General features: G+C 47.0%; 5 protein-coding genes across 6 annotated transcripts in view; 3 read left to right on the top strand and 2 right to left on the bottom strand.

Annotated features, from left to right (window-relative positions):
• Positions 1-3732: 3732 nt before the first annotated feature.
• On the bottom strand, positions 3733-11921 carry LOC119374833 (WD repeat-containing protein 74). 2 transcript variants are annotated; one of them, XM_049411046.1, is made up of 9 exons: positions 11811-11921; positions 11555-11661; positions 9925-10046; positions 9761-9824; positions 9393-9536; positions 9183-9284; positions 8584-8684; positions 6576-6708; positions 3733-3997 (listed from the first exon to the last, which is right to left on the bottom strand). In XM_049411046.1, the coding sequence occupies exons 1-9, from the start codon at positions 11863-11865 to the stop codon at positions 3761-3763; spliced, it is 1065 nt and encodes a 354-aa protein (XP_049267003.1). In that variant the 5' UTR covers positions 11866-11921; the 3' UTR covers positions 3733-3760. The 2 variants fall into 2 exon arrangements, with proteins under 2 accessions (XP_049267003.1, XP_037500967.1); XM_037645039.2 differs by having other exon boundaries at positions 3734-3997; positions 6510-6708.
• Positions 11922-13239: 1318 nt separating this feature from the next.
• On the bottom strand, positions 13240-13968 carry LOC119374464 (histone H2B). The gene has a single exon (XM_037644564.2). It carries the CDS (start codon positions 13906-13908, stop codon positions 13534-13536), a length of 375 nt encoding a protein of 124 aa, XP_037500492.1. The 5' UTR covers positions 13909-13968; the 3' UTR covers positions 13240-13533.
• A 489-nt stretch (positions 13969-14457) lies between these two features.
• LOC119373860 (histone H2A) lies at positions 14458-15231 on the top strand. The gene has a single exon (XM_037643927.2). It carries the CDS (start codon positions 14583-14585, stop codon positions 14955-14957), a length of 375 nt encoding a protein of 124 aa, XP_037499855.1. The 5' UTR covers positions 14458-14582; the 3' UTR covers positions 14958-15231.
• Positions 15232-16469: 1238 nt separating this feature from the next.
• LOC119373861 (histone H4) lies at positions 16470-17155 on the top strand. The gene has a single exon (XM_037643928.2). The coding sequence runs from the start codon at positions 16584-16586 to the stop codon at positions 16893-16895; it is 312 nt and encodes a 103-aa protein (XP_037499856.1). The 5' UTR covers positions 16470-16583; the 3' UTR covers positions 16896-17155.
• Positions 17156-17706: 551 nt separating this feature from the next.
• LOC119374394 (Fanconi anemia group M protein) overlaps positions 17707-19460 on the top strand; it is a 51304-nt gene continuing 49550 nt past the window's right edge. Inside the window, exon 1 of the mRNA XM_037644481.2 lies at positions 17707-18334. Within this exon, the coding sequence (XP_037500409.1) occupies positions 17821-18334 (514 nt within the window). The 5' untranslated portion in view covers positions 17707-17820. The remainder of the gene's footprint in view (positions 18335-19460) is intronic.

Genomic DNA, 19460 nt, shown 5'->3' with positions numbered 1-19460 from the left:
CAATTTGCACAGTGTGCATTGCTATTGTGCTATCATGACAGGCTACGATGTGGATGCACCTATGTTAGCCCCTTACTGTCGCATTTCTACGAAGAATTTTCATCCAACTTTGTAGCATCTTTGGCAGCCCAGGATGTTGCACTGTGCTCAGATTCATGAATGCGAGAGGTGCAGTTCATAGTATGCACCTCAAATGCATGAAAACATATTTTGTGCCTAAACACAAAATATATTTCTTGGGTGAGTCTGAGTGAGTTACATTTTTTAGTGCTGACTGATCGTCCTATCTACTCATCTTCAGCATTACTATCAGTCTTATATTGGCTTAGGTTTATACTCAGGTCTATTCATGCATATGTCAATGCACGAGTGTTCATGCACCACCTCAATATTGATCAGAAGCGTGACTTGGAAGGGGGGTGGTGCCATGACCTCACACGCAAACTCTTTTGCGGGAAGTTCTTGATAAAATATCTCATGTGAGTCGTGTATGTCATAATAATGTTATTACTTCATTGAAACCATGTCACTCGTCCCGTTGATAGGGAGGCAATTGCCTGGCAGATTCCAAGGGCTGACGTATCGGCCCCCCAAAATGCACCACGAAAGCGCGGACAATTTAGAGTAGGTCCTTTTAGTGCACCAGCGAATGTCAGTTGTGGTCCAAAGGCCGAGTCAGAGCCAAGAGTTGATAACACAAACAAAGTATACTCTCAGTTAAGGCAATACAAGCATCACACAAACGTGCACACTTGTCTGGTATCAATTACAACTCGCAACATAACTTAGATGGTATTTAAAACAATGGAAACAAAACAAACATAGCACACTACAAATGCAATCTCATGCATTACAAACTATTCAAGAACACTTAAAGTTTTGAATAATGCACCAAATGTATCCAGTCCACAGTTCTTGGAACGTAAATTGAATGTTTCTCTTCCAGGAAGCACTCGCGTAACTTTTCACTGCTCACACGGCGTCATCACCCGATTCTTCCAGATCAACTGACCGCACAACATCATAAAACACGTCTTCTTCGGCCGACCGAACCACACTCAACATAACTTCTTCACTTCACCATCTCCAAACCAACTACTAACTCCCCGTCGCTGCACAATTACCTCCTCGCTCCCGGGTTCCAGAGGCTTCGGGTGTCTTCTTCGGCGTGCAGCACAGTCAAAGCTAGGGAAAGAGCCAGATTCTTCTCGCTGGTTCCACTCGCGGTAGCTTCACTCGGCGTTGCATCATCTGTTCTTTCAGACTTTCAGACTGTTTGCAGACTTTGCCAGGTGTTTGATCCGAGACTGCTGGTTGTCGGCAGCTGTTTCGAGTGGGTGAGGAGGCGCGCTTGCGGCATCTTTTGATCCTTTTTTTCCGTGGTGCACTTTGTTACGGGTAAACGCTGGCGCCGGGATTTCATGTCGTCGTTTTAAATCGGTGACGCACGCCCAATTAAGTGCTCGTTGGTGACAAACCACTGATAACACGTATTTGAGGGCACAAGATCAGAAAGGCATATCGTCGAGCACCAATTATGTGAGATATTGGCATTAAAGAGCATTGGCACTATGATCAAAAAAGCTAATTCTGCACTAATGGACTAGTGAGTCAACTCACTCAGATTCAGGTCAAACCGTGAGTCTGACTGTGGGTGAGTCTGGCTGAGTAATATGTTGGTGAGTCTGAGTCCAAGTGAGCCCTCGGAGCAAAATATATTTCTTGAGTGAGTCTCAGTGGGCACCAATTTTTTTGCCGGCCTATTGCCTGTAAGCAATCATTGAAGTATGTGGATCTCCTCTGATAAGACCAGTAGAATTTTCTGCCACGGAAAAGAAAAGAAGCCTGCTCCAGAACGCCCAGTGAATTCTTTCATTTTGTACATGTTGAGAGTGTAGCTGGTATGTTGTGCTTCCTCACCAAAAAAAAACTGCTTCTCTGTCATCCTGTGCAGTGCAGTGAGCTGTCTTTCAAGACACACGTGCCATGGAACTCTTGTGTGAGGCCCTTCAGAATTTATGGATCCTCTGTTTTCTGGGCACCATTGTGCAGCTGTTCCATTATTTGTCCCAGTGTATGACACCATCTTACTATGGTACGACAAAGTATGGGGCTACATTTCGTGTGTTATGGTTGTAGCTAGCTCTAGCCACTTACAATCTTTATTTGGTAGTAAATGTCTCGCAACATTTAGCTTAAATTCAGCTAAACGTGTGCTGGTTACTTTTAGCATCACAGCAGCGTCTTGAAACGGAGGCCCCATCAAGCTGGCCGACCACAATTTATGAAAAATGACACGCACACAGGCAATACACAAAAAAATGGAATGTGCACGCTGCAGTGTAGCTGTGTGTAATTGTGGGTTATTTTTATGCGATTCTGTTGAAATGGCACAACCTACAATACACTCCCGATTCAATGCGGCAGGGACTTCTGCCACAGGTGCAATGCTCCGAGTGCAGAAAGTGGCACAGAGTGCTTTATGACTGTAACCTGTCGAACATTTGTTTCAAAAAAAGCGTACAAGTCGAATGAAGAGGCCGAAATTCAGTGAACATTCAGTGCAGCATCCCTCGGCACTCCATGGGATGCACTTGTAGAACTGGAGGATTGGGGGAGGGGGGGGGGGGCTTTATTTTTTGCTTCATACAAATATATAGTTTGAGATGTGTTCATAAATTACCCTTCTAGAATTTCAACAGTCACCCTTACCACGAGAAGGGAGCTTGACAGGCCAGAAAAAAAGAATGCAGAGACAAAGCATGCATGGCAACTTTGAAAGTTCCCACACCAACTTCACAGAGACATGAATCATGAAAGCATCTGCATGGGCCTATTGTTCTCACTAAAAAAAATCGGCTGTATTGTATTCTATAAGAGCCATATATTGGATTTGACAAGATTCGACAATTGTTACCAAGGCACAGCAGCCCCCCCCCCCCCCCCCGAAAAAAACCAAAAAAACAAATTGAAATTCATGTCGCGCAGACACCCCAGTACATATAAGGTTTGTGGGAGCCACCGCCATCACCTGGCTGGCTTGACAAGCTTGCCTGCGACATGTGCTGCGCAGTGGCAATGCGTGTGGCCCAGTGGTGCTCTTTAAAAGCCGGTGCGCGGGCCAGGGCGGCGGGAGCGGACTGGCGGGCAGTGTGGCCAGCAGTGTGTATTCGTGGTTGTGGTGTGCCCCGCTGGGGGCAAGGATAGTCGCGTGTGAGTTACGCGACGTGACATCTGTTGTTTCCAGTTCCAGTGCTCTTCAAGTTGTTACTGCTATATAAATGTTTTTTGAGTTTGGAGGCAGCGGTCACATTCCGTTCTTTGGCCAGAGGGCGAGAACCCCCGCAGGTTTCAATGCAAAATTTGAAAAATTTGACATTGGCCTGCCTTTAATCTTTTAGTAATCAACCTTCTAAGTTGAAACTAACAGAAATTCATTTCTGAAGCAAGTTTTTGTCAATGTAGGATGATTTTTCTTAGTTTTCTTGGTTCATTCGAAAACGGAGTAGTGGCGAGCTGTAAGGTGGGCTAGCTGGTGTTCCTTCATCTTCAAAAGTGCACTTAGTTAACAAAGACACAGTACAGAACGAATAAAATACAGGACATAAGGCATCGAGCGTGACGTCTTGCACTTAGCGTCTTATGTTCTGTACTGTGTTAACTAAGCACACTTTTGAAGAGGAGTAGTGGTGTGCACTGCAGACTTCAAACTCAAAACCTATGAGAAATCGACAACACACCAGCACCTTTGTCTTATACTCTAGCCATCCTTTTTAATGGATTTTCTCCTCTTTTTGCTCTTTGCGACGGTGACTTCGCGGCTTCTCTTCGTGGGGACCTTCTTCACCGAAACGTCGGCCATTTCATCGACTTCCTCCATCTCTTCCCAGAGTTCATCATCGGCTGCAGCCTCTTCTTCGTCTTTATTCTCTTCCTCGTCTTCAACGGTGAAGTCTGTTCGCATCAGCAGGCAGTTGAGCCTCGACTTGAGGTACAGCTAAACAAGAACAAACAGAGGGTACAATTTTTCAGAAATTATCTCTCCCCAAAACAAATAGAGAGTACAATGTTTCAGAAGTTACGTCTTACTGGAACAAATAGCAAGTACAATGTTTCAGAAATCATCTGTTACTGGGCTAGTTAATGAAACATGGCTAATATGCATGACAGGCACACAGACACGTGTAGAGGTAAGGAAAGAGTGACACTGTTTTCACGAGAATGCCGCATATTTAGAAGGGAGGCATTTAAGGTGCTCATCTAGGTTTGTGATGCGGTGAGTTTAAAAATGCTGTAACCAGAGCATGCATGCTTGATCTCATGCCTTGAAAGAACTTAGGGCCCGGCAAGTTGATGTGCTCTTCTGGAGATGTTTCACGACGGCGTGAAGCAGAGTGCGCCATTACACACGACAGCTGTGTACAGTAAATCAAGGAAACGCAACCTGGCTCTACACTCCTCGTAAATATATACGCAAGCACTGATATCAGTCGCCATAAGATTTCTGACCAGCTGATGAACTTTCTTCGGTTCTACATATTTGGGTATTGCCTCCTCCTTCACGGCTTCATAAAGCAATGTCATGGCGGGGGTCGGCCATTCAATAAATTATGGACTCTAAAGCCAAAACCACAATCTGATCATGAGGCAAGCATTAATGGGGGCCTCTGGATTTTTGCTCTCTCTTGGGTTCCTTAACTTGTACCTAAACCATAGTGAAATATAGTCACAAGCATGCAGAGGGTTCCCCTTCAGGGGGGGGGGGGGGCGAAGGTTCATCGAAGCGCCCCCCTCTCTTATGTGACTGGTGGGGGGGGGCCCTCCCCCTGCCCCCCCCCCACCCCTCTGCGCACGCCTATGAATATAGTGTTTTTGAATTTCCACAGCTAGAAACTTGAGATCTGCTGCACAATGCCACACCACTGTTTATTAAAGTTGTACACCATTTTCTCATTAGTCATAGGATAAGTGGGAAATGGCCACTGGCACATTAAAAGTTATAAAAGCATGCGCACACACTTGAAAATTTAAGGGGAAGGATGCGGTTGTTACAAGAGATACAGAAAAGTGACCACGACCATATGTGCCCTCTCTGCACAAACTTGGTAAGACTTTTAGGGGCGAAGCTCCTTATAGCGGCACCCGTTCGTCCCCTGTATGTAGTGTGTAACCAGTCCTAACGCTAGTACCAGATCTTCACCTCCAAGGTGGTGCCGGTGGGAGATTTCTCCTGTGCGTTGTTGAACAATAAAAAATTCGCAGCGTGCGCGTTAACTAAAAGCCGAATTCTTCTGTCTCTCATTCCCCATTAGCAGCCATTGGCATGTTCCAGTAGGAAACGTTAGTAGAAGTAGAAGTGTAAGTGTTAGCTAAAAGCCGACTTCTTCTGTCTCTCATTGCCATTAGCAGCCATTGTTTACCTCCAAGGTAGTGCCTGGTGAGATTTCTCCTGTGCGTGATTAAACAATAAAAATTCACAGCGTACATGTAAAATTAAAGTGAGCTGCAAGTCGCCATGACTCTCATCGACCCTTTAGTATAAACCGGCCCGATCTCACGTCGTTGATGATGTACTGGGCGTGAAGCTGCGCGACGCCACCGCCAAGATCCTGCCGTACGAGAGCTTCACCCCACTCATCATCATTCACCCCGTGGATATGCTGTGGAATTTTTTTTTTTAAAGGAAGAATTGGGATGACGGCCTGCAGCAAAGATGGTATCAAAGCATCACTCAGTCTAAAAAAATACAAAAAAAAATGTAAAGTGTAAACGTAAACCCCCCAGAACTTAAAGTACTCCTAGAATGCATTTTGTTTACTATCAACAATGTTGCATATCGCACACTGCTGAGCACCGAACTTGCAACAGCCTTTAATGTATGTTGTGTGTCGAGAGCACAAATTGTCGTAGGCACCGACTGCAATCAAAAATGTGCAAGGGTGCACTCTCATATATGTGTTCCGAGTTGCTGACGGTCTACATTAGTATACCGTTGGTGCATCCACACGGTGCCAGTGATTGCACGATGACTATACTGACAACTATACTTAATTACAACCTAAGAAAAAAATGGCAGCTCTGCTCACAGAACCATGGTGCACCTGCCCTTCACCTGTGGTGGAAGACGGTCACTCTAGCCGATATCCGCTTGAACCGTAAGCACTTTTTCTCCACTAATGTAAACACTACGCATATTAAGAGCTAAAGGTTCGTTGTTGCTACTTAAACATTACGCTTGGCTAAGCAGTGATGTCAGTTTCCCTGATGAAATTTACCGGGACGTTCAAGTTTCTGAACCTAAAACCAGCGACACAAACATGTGTCTGTATGGGAAAGTCAGCTATCTGAAGCACTCGAGAAGTGCCAGACGTCACGAAAATGAGTTTGGATGGAGTACTTATGCCGATTCTCTGTGGGAGAGACTGCAATAGCTGTGAGCGGAGCTGACATTTTTTTTTTTCTTATGTTGTAAACGAGTACAGCAAGAGCTGCGAGAGGGGCATGCCCACCTTGGTGATGAGCAGGCGGGAGTGAAGGTCATGAACTCTGACGAAGCGGTCGAGGCCGCAGCTCGCCACGATGGGCAGAGTCGGGTGGCAGCAGACGGAGCGGATGCTGCCGGCCACTCCCTTGTACACGTGCACCATGCCCTTGCGGCGGATGTCCAGCAGACCGACGCGGCCGTGACTGTTTCCAACCACAACTTGCCTGCACGATGAAATGAAGAGAGATGCAGACTACAGCTCAGACCACTTATAACGTAACCGCTTACAGTGCAGTACCGGCTATAATGCGGTTTTTTCTGACTCCCGTTTACTCTCCCATAGAACTCCATGTATAGGCATACCGCTTATTGTGCAGACCCCCGAGATGAAAGACCGGTTATAATGCGGCCTGCCGGAACATTCTCAGAGATGCGAGGGTGCGAGCGTGCTTCTCAGCGGAGATGCGCCGGCGGGGGAGAGAGCGGCGACGGCATTACAAAGGAGGAGGGGTGGCGGAACGAACGAACAAGGAGCGGGGGGGGAGAAAAAAAAAAGGGGGATGGCTGTGGGGGACAGCAGCCCGGCGCAGGTGCGTGGTGTGAGGAGGGGGAGCGGTTGCGCGGCCGACGGAGAAGCCTTTGCCCCCTTCGGCCGCTTGACATGCGCGCTTCGTCGTTGCTTCGTCGTAGAGCGCAGATATCGCGCGTGCAACCTCGATTCCCCCGCAAGTAACAATGCTTTGAGACGCGATTGAGCTTTCGCCTTTGCCACCAACAGGCGGACTTACAAGCTTGAAAGACTTTTTCAGGATAGTTGCCGCGGCTGTTCTCCCGATCGCGAACCGAAACTTCGTTTCACGCGTGATGCCCTCGGTTTAGCTCGCGAGTGCGATCTCTTCTACTCCCGATCTCCGTGTTGCCTAGGGCAAGCTTCTCGCGGTGGCATGCCAAGTTGCAACGCGCACGCTAGGCCTAACGAGCGCTAGCTGCCATGTCGGCGGCCGCGGACTACAGAAGTTGCGGTTTGGTGCCGAGTCAATGAAACATTTTGCAATTGTTGCATTTAGAAGGGGTGACTTACATCTTTTACGAAAACGCGGGCGTGCGTGTGAAACACTCGAGTGGTGGTTTGTGGTCGCCACCGTTTTCGACATCGCGGACGCGCAGTTTGTTACCGCGGCGACTTCCCTCCACGGCGCATTTTTTCCGCGTTCGTTATGTCGGCACCGCTTCTTTTGAAGCATTCGAATGTAGTCAAATGAGGTGCGATATATGGTTGGACATCATCAATGAGCCGCATCAGATGCGAAATAATTACTATCTTCTTTTTCAAACAAGGAGGAGATGGAGGCTTGAAGTGATGTGAAATTGTGAAACCAGGAATGTCGCTGAAACCAATGTTTCAACGAAGGGACTTGTCTTTGTCAGGGCAATGAATTAGAGCAAGCACCACTTTTGAGATATCGTGCCTTACAATGTGCAACGAGATAGAGTGCTTTCAGCTAATAGTATCTCAAAGGCTACCAAGCAGTTCAGGATTATTTTAGGTGTAAAGCAAATATCTTTATGGATGTACTATTGGGGCAACTGCAGGTTCAATCTTGAAATTGGAACAGGCACCCTAAAGTGAATAACTAAGAGTTCATCAGCAAGTCTTAATTAGCCACCTGAAAATTACGATTTTCTTTACTTTGTTCACACTAGAAGAAGCACAATATTAATTTGTGGCAGGATAGACTTTTTCGGGGTGTTTTATGTTTGTTGGCATTATGGATGTGAGTTTCCTCAGTATGCTACCTCAATGCACATGGAAGGTGTCGGTGAAACGGAAGAAGAGGTTGTGGTATATCAACACAACATTTACATGGCGATAAAACAACCAAATCTAAGGGCTGTTCCAAACACTTTTAGCAGAAAACTGTAGCACTATAGTAATATTAATGTCAGTACTTCACAATATCAGTTTTCCTTTTGTCTTGAAAAATAAGAACTTCCAAAAGCATCCACCACTTTTGCAGTTCACACCATCAAAGCATACACCACTAGACATTATAATGGAAAGACTCGTCATCTTTGCAGAGCAAGCACTAAGCACTCACTCTGGTCGTGGCGTCAGAGACAAGCACGTCAGGGGATACTCGTCAAACTCAAAGTCAATGACAGGTCGCCTCTGCCGGGAACAGGGATCGTAAACACGAACCTTAAGAGATGGAACAGGAAAAAAAAGAAATCAACCTTGGTAAGAATAGCCATAAGCATACTCAAGTGCATGCTCAAGTGTCACGTGGCCAACTACCATGGCAGCTCACTGGCTAAGGAACTGTACTTCTCCGCTTGAAGGTTCATTTTATGCCTGTGGTGGCCGCACTTCAATGAGGGCTATATCAAGAACACTGGTGTAGTATTTGGATTTAGGTGCACATTAAGAAACTCGGGTGGTCAATATTCAACCAGAGCCCTCCACTAAGGTGTCCCTCAGTTTTGGAATGTTAACCCACACAATTAAAATTAACATCACTGCCACAGAATCATTTGTATAAACCAGGTCAAGAATGGTCACAGGGATTTTTCAGTTATAAACAACTGCAGCAGCAGTGCAAACCTGCAACAAGAATTCCAGCCTACAACTCACAATAGATACACTTTCTTGACTCGCAGTACTATGAATAAAGCCATAAAGGATCTGTATGGGGCATACCTGGTGATGCCCTGTAATGGCAATAATTTTCTCGGAATCATTCATAAAGTCCATGTCTGTAACCCATACTGGTACTCTGAGATCAAGGAAATCATTCCGGACCTGTTGAAAAACAAAGAACATCAAGCAAACAAAGAAAAAGGTCAACGCAGCTAACTGAATTTAAAATGCTACACTGTGTCTCAGTTGTCTCGAGCAGGGCACACTGACATTTTTTGCCGTAAAGACGGGTTTCTGCAAGTTCTCCAGGTCCCACAACTTGAGCTCGTTTTCCTTGCCTCCCGTCGCCACGATTCCCTCTTTGCGTGGGTGCTGTCGCATTCGAAATACGTCTGCACCAACCTCCGTCTCTGCCTGTAAGTCAAGTTGGAAGCACTCGATTAAAAGTTTTTTAAAAATTAATAAATAAAGGACACCCATGACTAGGGTTTCCATCCTCTCTGAGTTTATACCATCCTCTCTGAGTTTATATATAAGCAAAATGGCTTGATTGTCAGTTGGTTGTCAGTATTAACAGTATGCAACTGAGTATACGGCGTGAGACTAGCAAAATGACCAAGCCAGTCATCAAGACATACCTGGGTGTTTCCATCCTGCGCCCACACCCTCAGAAGTCCTGAACTCACGCAGGTGACAAGGTTTCTAGAGCCGTGGCAGGTGAGAACGAAAAAGAGCAATGTATACTGAAGTGAACTGATCTAACGGAGCAGGCCTTCGTGAAAGTCACGTCGCGGTCACTTACGAGTTGACAACCCCGAGTCCTTTGATGGGGCCTTCGCCTCCTTTGACTTCGAATACGTCCTTGCAAATGCCGCTGTTTGGGCAGAACGTTTTCACAGTTTGTGATCGTATGCCAGCGTAAATCTGAAACAAACGAGATTCCAGCATTGTTTCAAAACAATGTGATGGCCTAGAGAAACGTTTTAAGAAAGTGTGCTGAGAGATACAGCAACAGAAACTTCATAACTGCTAGCAGTAACAGCAGCACAGCATGGTTTTGCGATAATTCGACGTGCTACAATTCCGACATCGGAAGTGCACTGCTGCAGCATAGAATAGATGTTAAAGGGACCGACAACTGCCCAGAACATGAAATGAGATGACTGCACTGATGGAAAGATTGTCCGTCGCATTGACTCAAACCAACCTTGTTTATCTCGTGAGAGGTGGATTTATATTTTTATTTCTTCACTGAAAGTCGCGAAAAATGACCTTTGGCGCCTCTGGCGGCAAAATCATAAACGGTCCGATGAAGCCGGTCACGTGACCATTGATGGTGTATGCGTTTGATGACTTTTCTGTTAGTACTGAAATATTGTTCCTTTCTTTATATTAAAAGGCATTACTCCATAAAAATGTACATATAGGCCTGCGTTAGTTGTATGCAACAAAGTGGCGCTGCCTTCGCTTGGCGTAATGATCCCATGCCGGGACAAACCATCCATAGAGTTTCCTAAAATGACCTAGAGGGAACTCTGGCGCTGCGATCGTTCAGCCACCATGGGAATGATGGGTAGTACACGGATTTGCCTAGTCTTCGTGCTTGTGGGCTTCGAACGCACTTGTGGCTTTGTTTATTGCTATGTTTTGGTTTTCTTTCGGATAAAAGAATGGATCGTTGTGAACTTCGTGACCAGATTTGAATCGGTGAGCCTAAAGAAGTTAAAGTGGTGAAGTGAAACTGCTGATTTTTGCTGAACTTCGTTTTGCGACAAAGCGGATGCAGGCGACGCGGAGCCAAACGGAGCCGAAAGAACGAAGTTTAGACAAATCCGTGTACTACCCATGATTCCCATGCTGGCTGAGGCGCGATGCATTGCAGCTCCCATAGACACTAGCGCCAGAGTTCCCTCTAGTGAGTATTGTAGGAAACTCTATGAAACCATCCATGACACAGGCGCAGGCAACCTTGGGCGCAAGCGCACACAACGCTGTACAAATACTGAGAAGGTGTATAAAGCCACATCATCTCATTGTAATGGTTGGAAAGCTCAAAATGAAGGTGGTTAAGCATAGCTACAGTAACTTCTGCGAAAGCAGAATAACGACAGCTTTCACAAGGACTAGCGGCATCGCTATCAATTCTCAGCGTTGTTGGAGCAAGCCTTCATGCGTGTTTGGAGCCTTTCAGATCGAAAAATACTGCTTATAAAATAACTACGTGCTTTTAGGATAAACCACTGCAGCTACAAACGCTACGAAGGGTAAGCTTCCTGTCGCGCTGTAAAAAACTGGGTCGAGAAAAATCAGTTGACGGTCCCTTTAAGCACGACAATCGAATAAACCGACTAAGTTAAATGTGTTGGGCATTTCAGCAGCTGATACCAGAGCCGTACACACAAGCTTGACAAACGGCAATCAGATGAACTTGCCTCAGATTCGGAGGCGTCTTTCCAGCGAAGACACGTGATTTCATTGCTCTTGCTGACCTCATGCAGGCTGTTCAGGTTCGCGAATGTGCGCTTCTCGGTGTTGACGCCTGGAAAACGTCACGACATGTGTGAACATTTCACGAACATTCAGACGCTGCCGTCTCGTTCTTTCCACGTTATCTCGGGTAGTGAGGCTCAATTGTAAATACTCCAGCTCTAAAAGGAACGAAAGCGTCATCGTATCGGCTCATTTTACCTTTTAAAAGACCAGTTTCAGCTCCGACAAACACATGGTACCTGGGCGCCGCCATATTGGCGAAGGGTCCAGATCGTCCACCTGGCGAGCGCAGAAAGTACTATTCTTTTTTTTTTTCTAGACGCAGTGAGCGATTACTTTTTTTTTATTAGAGAATAAAATGAAGAGGTGAACAGCAAACGCACTCTGCGTTGGTGTAAGACATTTTAGTTTTACTTCATACACTGCAGTTTTCTTCAAGAGAGGTCCTTGCGAGTTCGTCGATCTTCTAGTCGATCTCCTCGAAGAGAGCGAGAGAAACGTACACGAACGTAAACATAACAAAAACAACCAACAAAATACGTGGCGTGCTAGCCTGGGTCATGTAATTGCGCCGTACTACCTGTTCTGGCATTGTTCTCTGGTTCACGGGGTCACGGAAACGTCGATTAAATTTCCGTGACACATGTATATTTCTTTGAGGAGAACGTCTTGACATTTTGCCGCTAGTAAAGACGACACGCACGAGAAAGACACGAACACGCCGTCTGTGCTGTCGTGTCTTTCTTGTGTGTGTTGTCTTTACTAGCGGCAGAATGCCATACAGTAATGTATATTTCCTTGCTTAATTACGTGCGCTTTCGGATCTTCCCGTGCTGGTTTCTCTAATGGCTTTCTAAATTCTATCAAGTGCGCAGTTTAGCTCCTTCAGTGACGTATCACGCATTCGCGTACGCATTAAATATTGACATTTCTGTGCAACTGTGGCAAAGTTAAGTTCAACACACTACTGCGTTACAGTATGTGGGTCGATTAAATCATAAGCTACATGCTTGCAACACATGCACGCATTTATTTTAAAGAATACAGCGCCTTGGTATGAAATTTGGCAACTTATACAGGCGCTAACTGCAGGAAAATTAATTGGGGATCGAACCGGCCTGGTTCGTTGACTTCCTGGTCTACAATACGCGGTCGTCTCATTTTGTGTATGCTTCCAAGCGACAACCGCGAATGCAACTGCTCACTAGGTAGCAGTTTCCATTGCAATGAACGCATGCTAATACAACAGGATACGCCGAAACTGAATGTATTGTATTTTGTTGCGCTAGTTTCGGACGCTTTGCTTGCAACTAGGTAATGATTTCCATTGCAATGAACGCATGTTAACGCGACACAGGAGGCGCCAACTCTGAATGTAATACATTTCGGTGCATTAGTTTCGGAAGCGCTGCTTACAACTATGCAAATAACGAACCTGCATCCTGCAGTTTGGCAGCAGCACATGCAGTAGCGTACCAGACGGCGGTAGATGTGCGCTGCAAAGTTTGACTCGGCACTGGAAGAAAATTTGTCAAAGCTAGACTGATAAGAGCCGATGGCGTTTAGGAGCCAACGGCACTGACAGACAACTGCCAAGGCTGCAGGATTTCAGTGACATACCAGAAAGCACGGTGACGAAGAATTTTGTTTATTCACGCATCACAACACTCAGAAGTACTAGACAGTTTTTTTTTTTTTTCCATCACACGACGAAGGTTAAAACATGATGGATGACAAGATGTTCGGAGCCCCCGGAGGCGCGGCTTGCGGTGAAGGCGGAATGCACATGAAAAAAAAAAAAAAAAAAAGTTCACGTTGAGTGGAACAGCAAACTCAGCACTCCGCGGGCTTTGGTGATTAACGAGTTCTCCGACACTCTGGGTAAAGATGAGGAAGAAAAAAAATAAATAGTCCACATCTTTTACTTGGAGGAAGTGTACTTCGTGACGGCCTTCGTGCCTTCGGAGACCGCGTGCTTGGCGAGCTCTCCAGGTAGCAACAGGCGAACGGCGGTCTGCACTTCGCGGCTGGTGATGGTGGACCGCTTGTTGTAGTGCGCCAGCCGCGACGCCTCGGCAGCGATGCGTTCGAAGATGTCGTTGACAAAGCTGTTCATGATCGACATCGCCTTGCTCGACACGCCGGTGTCAGGGTGTACCTGCTTGAGAACCTTGTAAATGTAGATGCTGAAGCTCTCCTTCCTCCTGCGCTTCTTTTTCTTCTTGTCGGTAGCGCGCACGGCCTTCTGAGCCTTGCCGGCCTTCTTGATCGCTTTACCGCTCGGCTGGGGTGGCATCTCGACTGTCGCAGACACACAAGGCAATTCGAACAGGCGCTCTTGTGCCGAGAAAAACTGCAATGTCCGCCTTTTAAAGGAATCGGGGGTATCCACGCACCGCGCATTATCCAATGGTAGCACAGTTAAAATATTTTGGGTACAATGGTGCTACCCTCTATTGGCGAAACATAAAAGTCAGCATAATTTTTTTGTTAGTTATTGCATAAATATTACAAACTTATTAAATTCACTTTGTGTAAAGTAAACAATTATTATTACGATTTTTTAAAATTTTTATTGCTTTTTAAACATTAGTTTTGCCAAGCTTTTGAAGCTTTTTTTATCAACCGCTAGAGGCGCTCACGCATATATTACGCTACTACCATTGAAAATGTATACTTCGCTATCAGAATTCACGGTTTTTATTGGAGCGTAGAGAACGAGTCAAATCGCTGAATGTAATTTCGCCATTTGCTATTGGGTCAATTTGCAGCCAATGGGTATTGAGAATCCTCATCTCAGCTGTTTATTGAACCACGCCTTTCGCCGCCATCTTGTTTATAGACTGCGACGGACGCCGCGTTGACGCAACCTGCTTTGTGACGCGCCTCTGGTTGGAGCCCCAGCGCATTTGCCTGCAAGCTAAGCGGCTGTTCGTTTTTTTGCCGAAGTTTTCATTTCTAACGTTCGCTATGTCTGGTCGCGGCAAGGGTGGCAAAGTCAAGGGGAAGAGCAAGACCCGCTCTAGTCGTGCCGGGTTGCAATTCCCGGTGGGTCGTATTCACCGCCTGCTGCGGAAGGGAAACTACGCCGAGCGCGTCGGTGCCGGCGCTCCGGTCTACTTGGCCGCCGTCCTGGAGTACCTGGCCGCCGAAGTGCTCGAGTTGGCCGGAAACGCGGCCCGTGACAACAAGAAGACCCGCATCATTCCCCGGCACCTGCAGCTTGCTATCAGAAATGACGAGGAGCTCAACAAGCTTCTCTCCGGCGTCACCATCGCTCAGGGTGGTGTGCTGCCCAACATTCAAGCCGTCCTGCTCCCCAAAAAGACCGAGAAGAAGTCCTAAACACGCTGGCTGCAGGGTTCCACGCCAGCAGTTTGTATCTCGGCTGGAATGAAGAAACCAGACCTGTGTTCTCATCGTCATACGCAAGGCTGTTCTTAAAAATTCTGCTGGTGTCATTTTTTTTCTCCTGTAAATAACTGAAGGTTCAATTTGTGTGTCGTCGTCTTTGTGTATAGAACTGTGCGTGTAAGCATGTTCGTGCTCTGCGATTTGCGCTGTATGTTATGCTGGTGGCAGTCTTTCACGTGAATAAAGTTTTCATCTCGTCTGCCTACTTCCTCGTTTATTTCCTGGCGCTGACGTGCATTGCGCCGTTCTTAGAGCAGTAGTGCAAGCTGTTTCAGGTTGATGCAGAAAAATGTGAAAGTAGCGGTGCAAGTTTCAAATGTTAACGAGCTAGAAAACTTGCATTGTTAGTCCTCTGCACAAGGAATGCACCAACCTTTCACTGCTATTCAATAAAGAGCCAGAAGCCCTGAACGTTGAATCAGCTGTTCCGGCCGTAGCTTCCTTACAACAGCCTAGAATGCTTCCTTAAAACAGCAAGCAGCAGCTCATTTTTTAGTAGGAATGTAGGGAACAAGTAAATTCATCTAAATAAAATATTAAATTTTTAGGCTTATTTGGCGGCTCGCAGAAGGTTCTGCCCGAGTGATAGCTAAACCAATGCATTGCTGACCATTCTGGACGCATCACTTATTGCTATATGTTAACCGAACGCTTCATCGCAGAGAAATATGGGTTTAGGTTTTATGAGGTAGACGCTATTTAGGCGTGCTATTACTCTGACGACATGGGAAGGCAAACATGAGGTCAAGAGATTAGCGAAAGCACAGAGTTTCATACCACAAGCGAAAGCAAATGAGGATACTGACGTTTCGGCTATAGCTGAAACGAAACTGATCGACACATCGGTCGCACGGTTAATTCGAATGCCTTTCATTAATTTAAATGTTACTAGGTGCATCTTATTTTAATAAACGCTGTGTTTTGCAGCAGTCGTAACAGTGAGACGCTCGTAAAATAAACTGCTGTCTACGAGACGCTTCCGAAACAAGCAGCGGCGTTTCTACCGCGTCTCTTTATTCGTTCATTCTCCGCAATCGTGTCAACTGTTTTTCAGGCTGCGTCGATAACTATAGTGGCTTCTTGTCACTAATAGTTGATGATTAAAACAGCATGCAACGCAGTAATCGATTGAAAGCGCGAACGATGGCGTCCTGCTGTATACGTGTGTTTCGTTTCCGCTGTGTTGAGCCAATTCGCGTTTATCTTCACGACATGGATACCTAGAGCACACCGCACTATTTGAAGGCGATTAATACAGTCACGCGTACTGGGAATCAAACGAAACTTATCAACGCGTCACTACAATTACTGCTTTCATCCCCCCCCCCCCCCCAAACCAAGCCGCTTCCTGCCCCCCTCCTCATCCTTTTACCATTCAACCAATCACAGATTGCGCTTCCCACGAGTCCGCGCCACTGTTATATAACTGAGAGCCGTCCGCTCTCGTTCACAGACGCATTTTGCCGCCGTGGTGGAACTTACGCTGCGTGTGTAGCTGCGAGCGAGCGCTCTATTGATCTTTACCCGAGTGCATTTTGAATTCTCTGTGCGGTCGCCATGTCTGGACGAGGAAAGGGCGGAAAAGGACTTGGAAAAGGAGGTGCCAAGCGTCACCGCAAGGTTCTTCGTGACAACATCCAGGGGATCACAAAGCCAGCTATTCGTCGTCTTGCCCGCCGTGGCGGCGTGAAGCGAATCTCCGGTCTCATCTACGAAGAAACCAGAGGTGTGCTGAAGGTGTTCCTGGAGAACGTCATTCGTGATGCGGTCACTTACACGGAGCACGCCAAGAGAAAAACGGTGACTGCCATGGACGTTGTCTACGCGCTCAAGCGACAGGGCCGGACCCTGTACGGCTTCGGCGGCTAAAGGACTCCTTGCTGCTGAGCAAATCATTTCCGGTCTGGACTTCATCATTTTTGTGTACAAAGTCTCGCAGTGTACTCTTCGTGTAAACTCCCCAGTTTTTAACCACGTTCGGGCCATCCGTGGCGTCGTGCCGGATTTTTTTTCAAGATGGCGGACTTCAAACTGAAAGGTGTAAAATGATAGCAGTTAAGCCTATCAGTGCTATCACAGGTGTTTTTTGTGTTCATGAGTAAATAAAGATTGCCATCGTCACCTTGGAACCTTGTCGTTTTCACTCGAAACACGAGGCTCAATGCCTTTGCGTCGACGATTGCCTTCTTAATCTGCAATTTCCGGCTTGTGACGCCGTAGACGGGCACCGGTGTGATGGCGGTTCGTCGGCAACCCAGCAAAGCTAGCCGGCAGAGTACAAGCCGGGTTTGAAAGCGGCATGCTCGTCTTGCCAACAATATTCGCTAAGCTGTTAAAACGATGCTACGGTGGCAAACAAAATACCTTCGTTTACGACTACAAGACTGGTATGCTCGTTATGGTGCGCGGGTCGTCGGCGTTGAGGCCATGCAATCGTGCGTAAACTGTGTAAACAATCCACAACAAACGGTTAGTACAGAATTTCAAATTCTTCAGATATCTATAGTTTTCATTTACGGTAGTATTAAGCTAGTGTGACGCGAAAATACAATTTCGTACTACAAAACTAAAAAGATTTTTTTTTTTTGCATACGATGTCAAGCCAGAGCCGGACCCAATCCGCCAGCGAAGCCAACAGCGCAATTTGTGGCGCGGAACCAGAGCAGCAGTGTAGTGTTCTAGACTTTAGCAGCAGGTCGCAACAGGTCCGCTGTCAAACGCGATAAAATAGTTTTTGTTCGAAAGTTAATTTTACGTCCTGTGTCAGCCGTGGTGACCAACCCACAAAGAACACATGAAGCAGGCGACGCTTCTCAAAGCTTGGCACCCGAAAGGATCCACTGCGTCCGAGGTTCCGAAACCGAAGGACAAACCGCCGGACGACATGGTAGAACTTAGCGACGAGGATGACGAGTTCTTGGTGCAAGCAATGGACGAAACTCTCGCTGGTAACTCGCTCTCGACGTCCGCTGTTCGGGACGGACCCTCTTCGATGCAAAAGGCGCTCGAACAGCTCGAAGGGTTCGACGTTGTTGCCGGCCAGACTTGGGTCTACCCGACCAACTATCCCGTGCGAAGTTATCAGTTCAACATCGTACAGTCGGCCTTATTCAAGAACACGATGGTCATCCTCCCCACTGGTCTGGGAAAAACATTCATAGCGGCTGTGGTCATGTACAACTTTTACCGCTGGTACCCCACAGGCAAGATTGTTTTCATGGCGCCTACCAGGCCGCTCGTTGCTCAACAAATCGAAGCGTGTTACAACATAATGGGCATACCGTTGGAAGACACCATGGAAATGACAGGTTGGTTGTCTCGCCAGCATTCGCAGTTTCTCTGTTTCTTGGGAGCAACTTTTGCACGTTCGCTGATAATCGCGAACGCGTGTCCGTGCCTTTGTTTCGACGCTGTGTCTAAAGGTACGTCGGACGTACCCGAATCCCAAAAGCTAAAGGTACGTCGGACGTACGCGGAACCGGGAGTCTAGAAATACGTCGGACGTACCCGAATCCCGAAAGCTAAAGGTACGTCGGACGTAGCAGAATCCCAAAAGCTGAAGGTATGTACGTCGGACGTACCCGCAACTGGGAGTCTAAAAGATACGTCGGCCGTCGCGATGTTGTCGCACTCGTCGACGGGCGGGTCGCGGCTACCGATTTTTGCAGATATAAGACGCAACGAGCCTTTGTACGAGTCTGTTGACGTAAAAGACCGACAAGGAGCAAGCCGGGCGACCACTGCTGACAATGAAAAACTTTGAGCAATGAAAACTTTGAGCATCGCGTGTGTGACGAAGGGCGTCGCGGTCGCCTGCCGTGTCAGTCGCCAGCGTTTCACATGGCGCGATGACAGCGAAGTCGCTCCGTTCGGCTTAATTTCACATGTGCTGCGAATGGTCTGCGACTGGCGTGGCGAGCAAATTGCTTGCTGCCGTTCTTTGTGGCAGACACTGCACAATTTTTCAGACGAATGTAGAAATATGTGCGTTATGATTAAGCTTTCATGAACGGTAACGAACAGCACGCGTGCTCTGCCATTTATAAACACTTTGCATACATATATACAAAGAACTTTATTGGAGTCCTGAGCGACAAGATTAAAAGAGGCCAAGAGACCTCCCCAGTCAAGTGAGTGGCTCCACCCATGTCGGCACCTGGAGATGATGACTCTCGGCGACGATACGAGCCCTCTGGACGGCCTGGAGTTGGTGAGCAAGATCGGGATTGCGCAGTCGCTCATCTCAGCTGACCGCGTCGTGTAGAGTGGAGCCCAGTCGAAGAAGCAAGTTTCGTGCCTGGAAACGCTTGTCCAATCTAATACACGTCGGCGCAATTTTAACGGCTCGGCCGGCTTAGCGGGTACGTCCGACGTAGTACCTTCAGCTTTTGGGATTCCGCTACGTCCGACGTACCTTTAGCTTTTGGGATTCGG

Source organism: Rhipicephalus sanguineus, chromosome 11, assembly GCF_013339695.2.
Source record: "Rhipicephalus sanguineus isolate Rsan-2018 chromosome 11, BIME_Rsan_1.4, whole genome shotgun sequence".
NCBI lineage: Eukaryota > Metazoa > Arthropoda > Arachnida > Ixodida > Ixodidae > Rhipicephalus > Rhipicephalus sanguineus.
The sequence above is the reverse complement of the archived record's forward strand: the minus strand, read 5'-3'. Positions and strand labels throughout refer to the sequence as shown.

Excerpts from the sequence above, each read along its gene's own strand:
- LOC119373861 (XM_037643928.2), top strand. The coding sequence starts at position 16,584 with ATGTCTGGACGAGGAAAGGGCGGAAAAGGACTTGGAAAAGGAGGTGCC.
- LOC119374464 (XM_037644564.2), bottom strand. The coding sequence starts at position 13,908 with ATGCCACCCCAGCCGAGCGGTAAAGCGATCAAGAAGGCCGGCAAGGCT.
- LOC119373860 (XM_037643927.2), top strand. The coding sequence starts at position 14,583 with ATGTCTGGTCGCGGCAAGGGTGGCAAAGTCAAGGGGAAGAGCAAGACC.
- LOC119374833 (XM_037645039.2), bottom strand. The coding sequence starts at position 11,865 with ATGGCGGCGCCCAGGTACCATGTGTTTGTCGGAGCTGAAACTGGTCTT. Across the intron at positions 9,825-9,924 it reads GGACTCGGGGTTGTCAACTC|AAACCTTGTCACCTGCGTGA; the intron begins GTAAGTGACCGC and ends CCACGGCTCTAG. Across the intron at positions 9,285-9,392 it reads CCGTCTTTACGGCAAAAAAT|GTCCGGAATGATTTCCTTGA; the intron begins GTCAGTGTGCCC and ends GTTTTTCAACAG.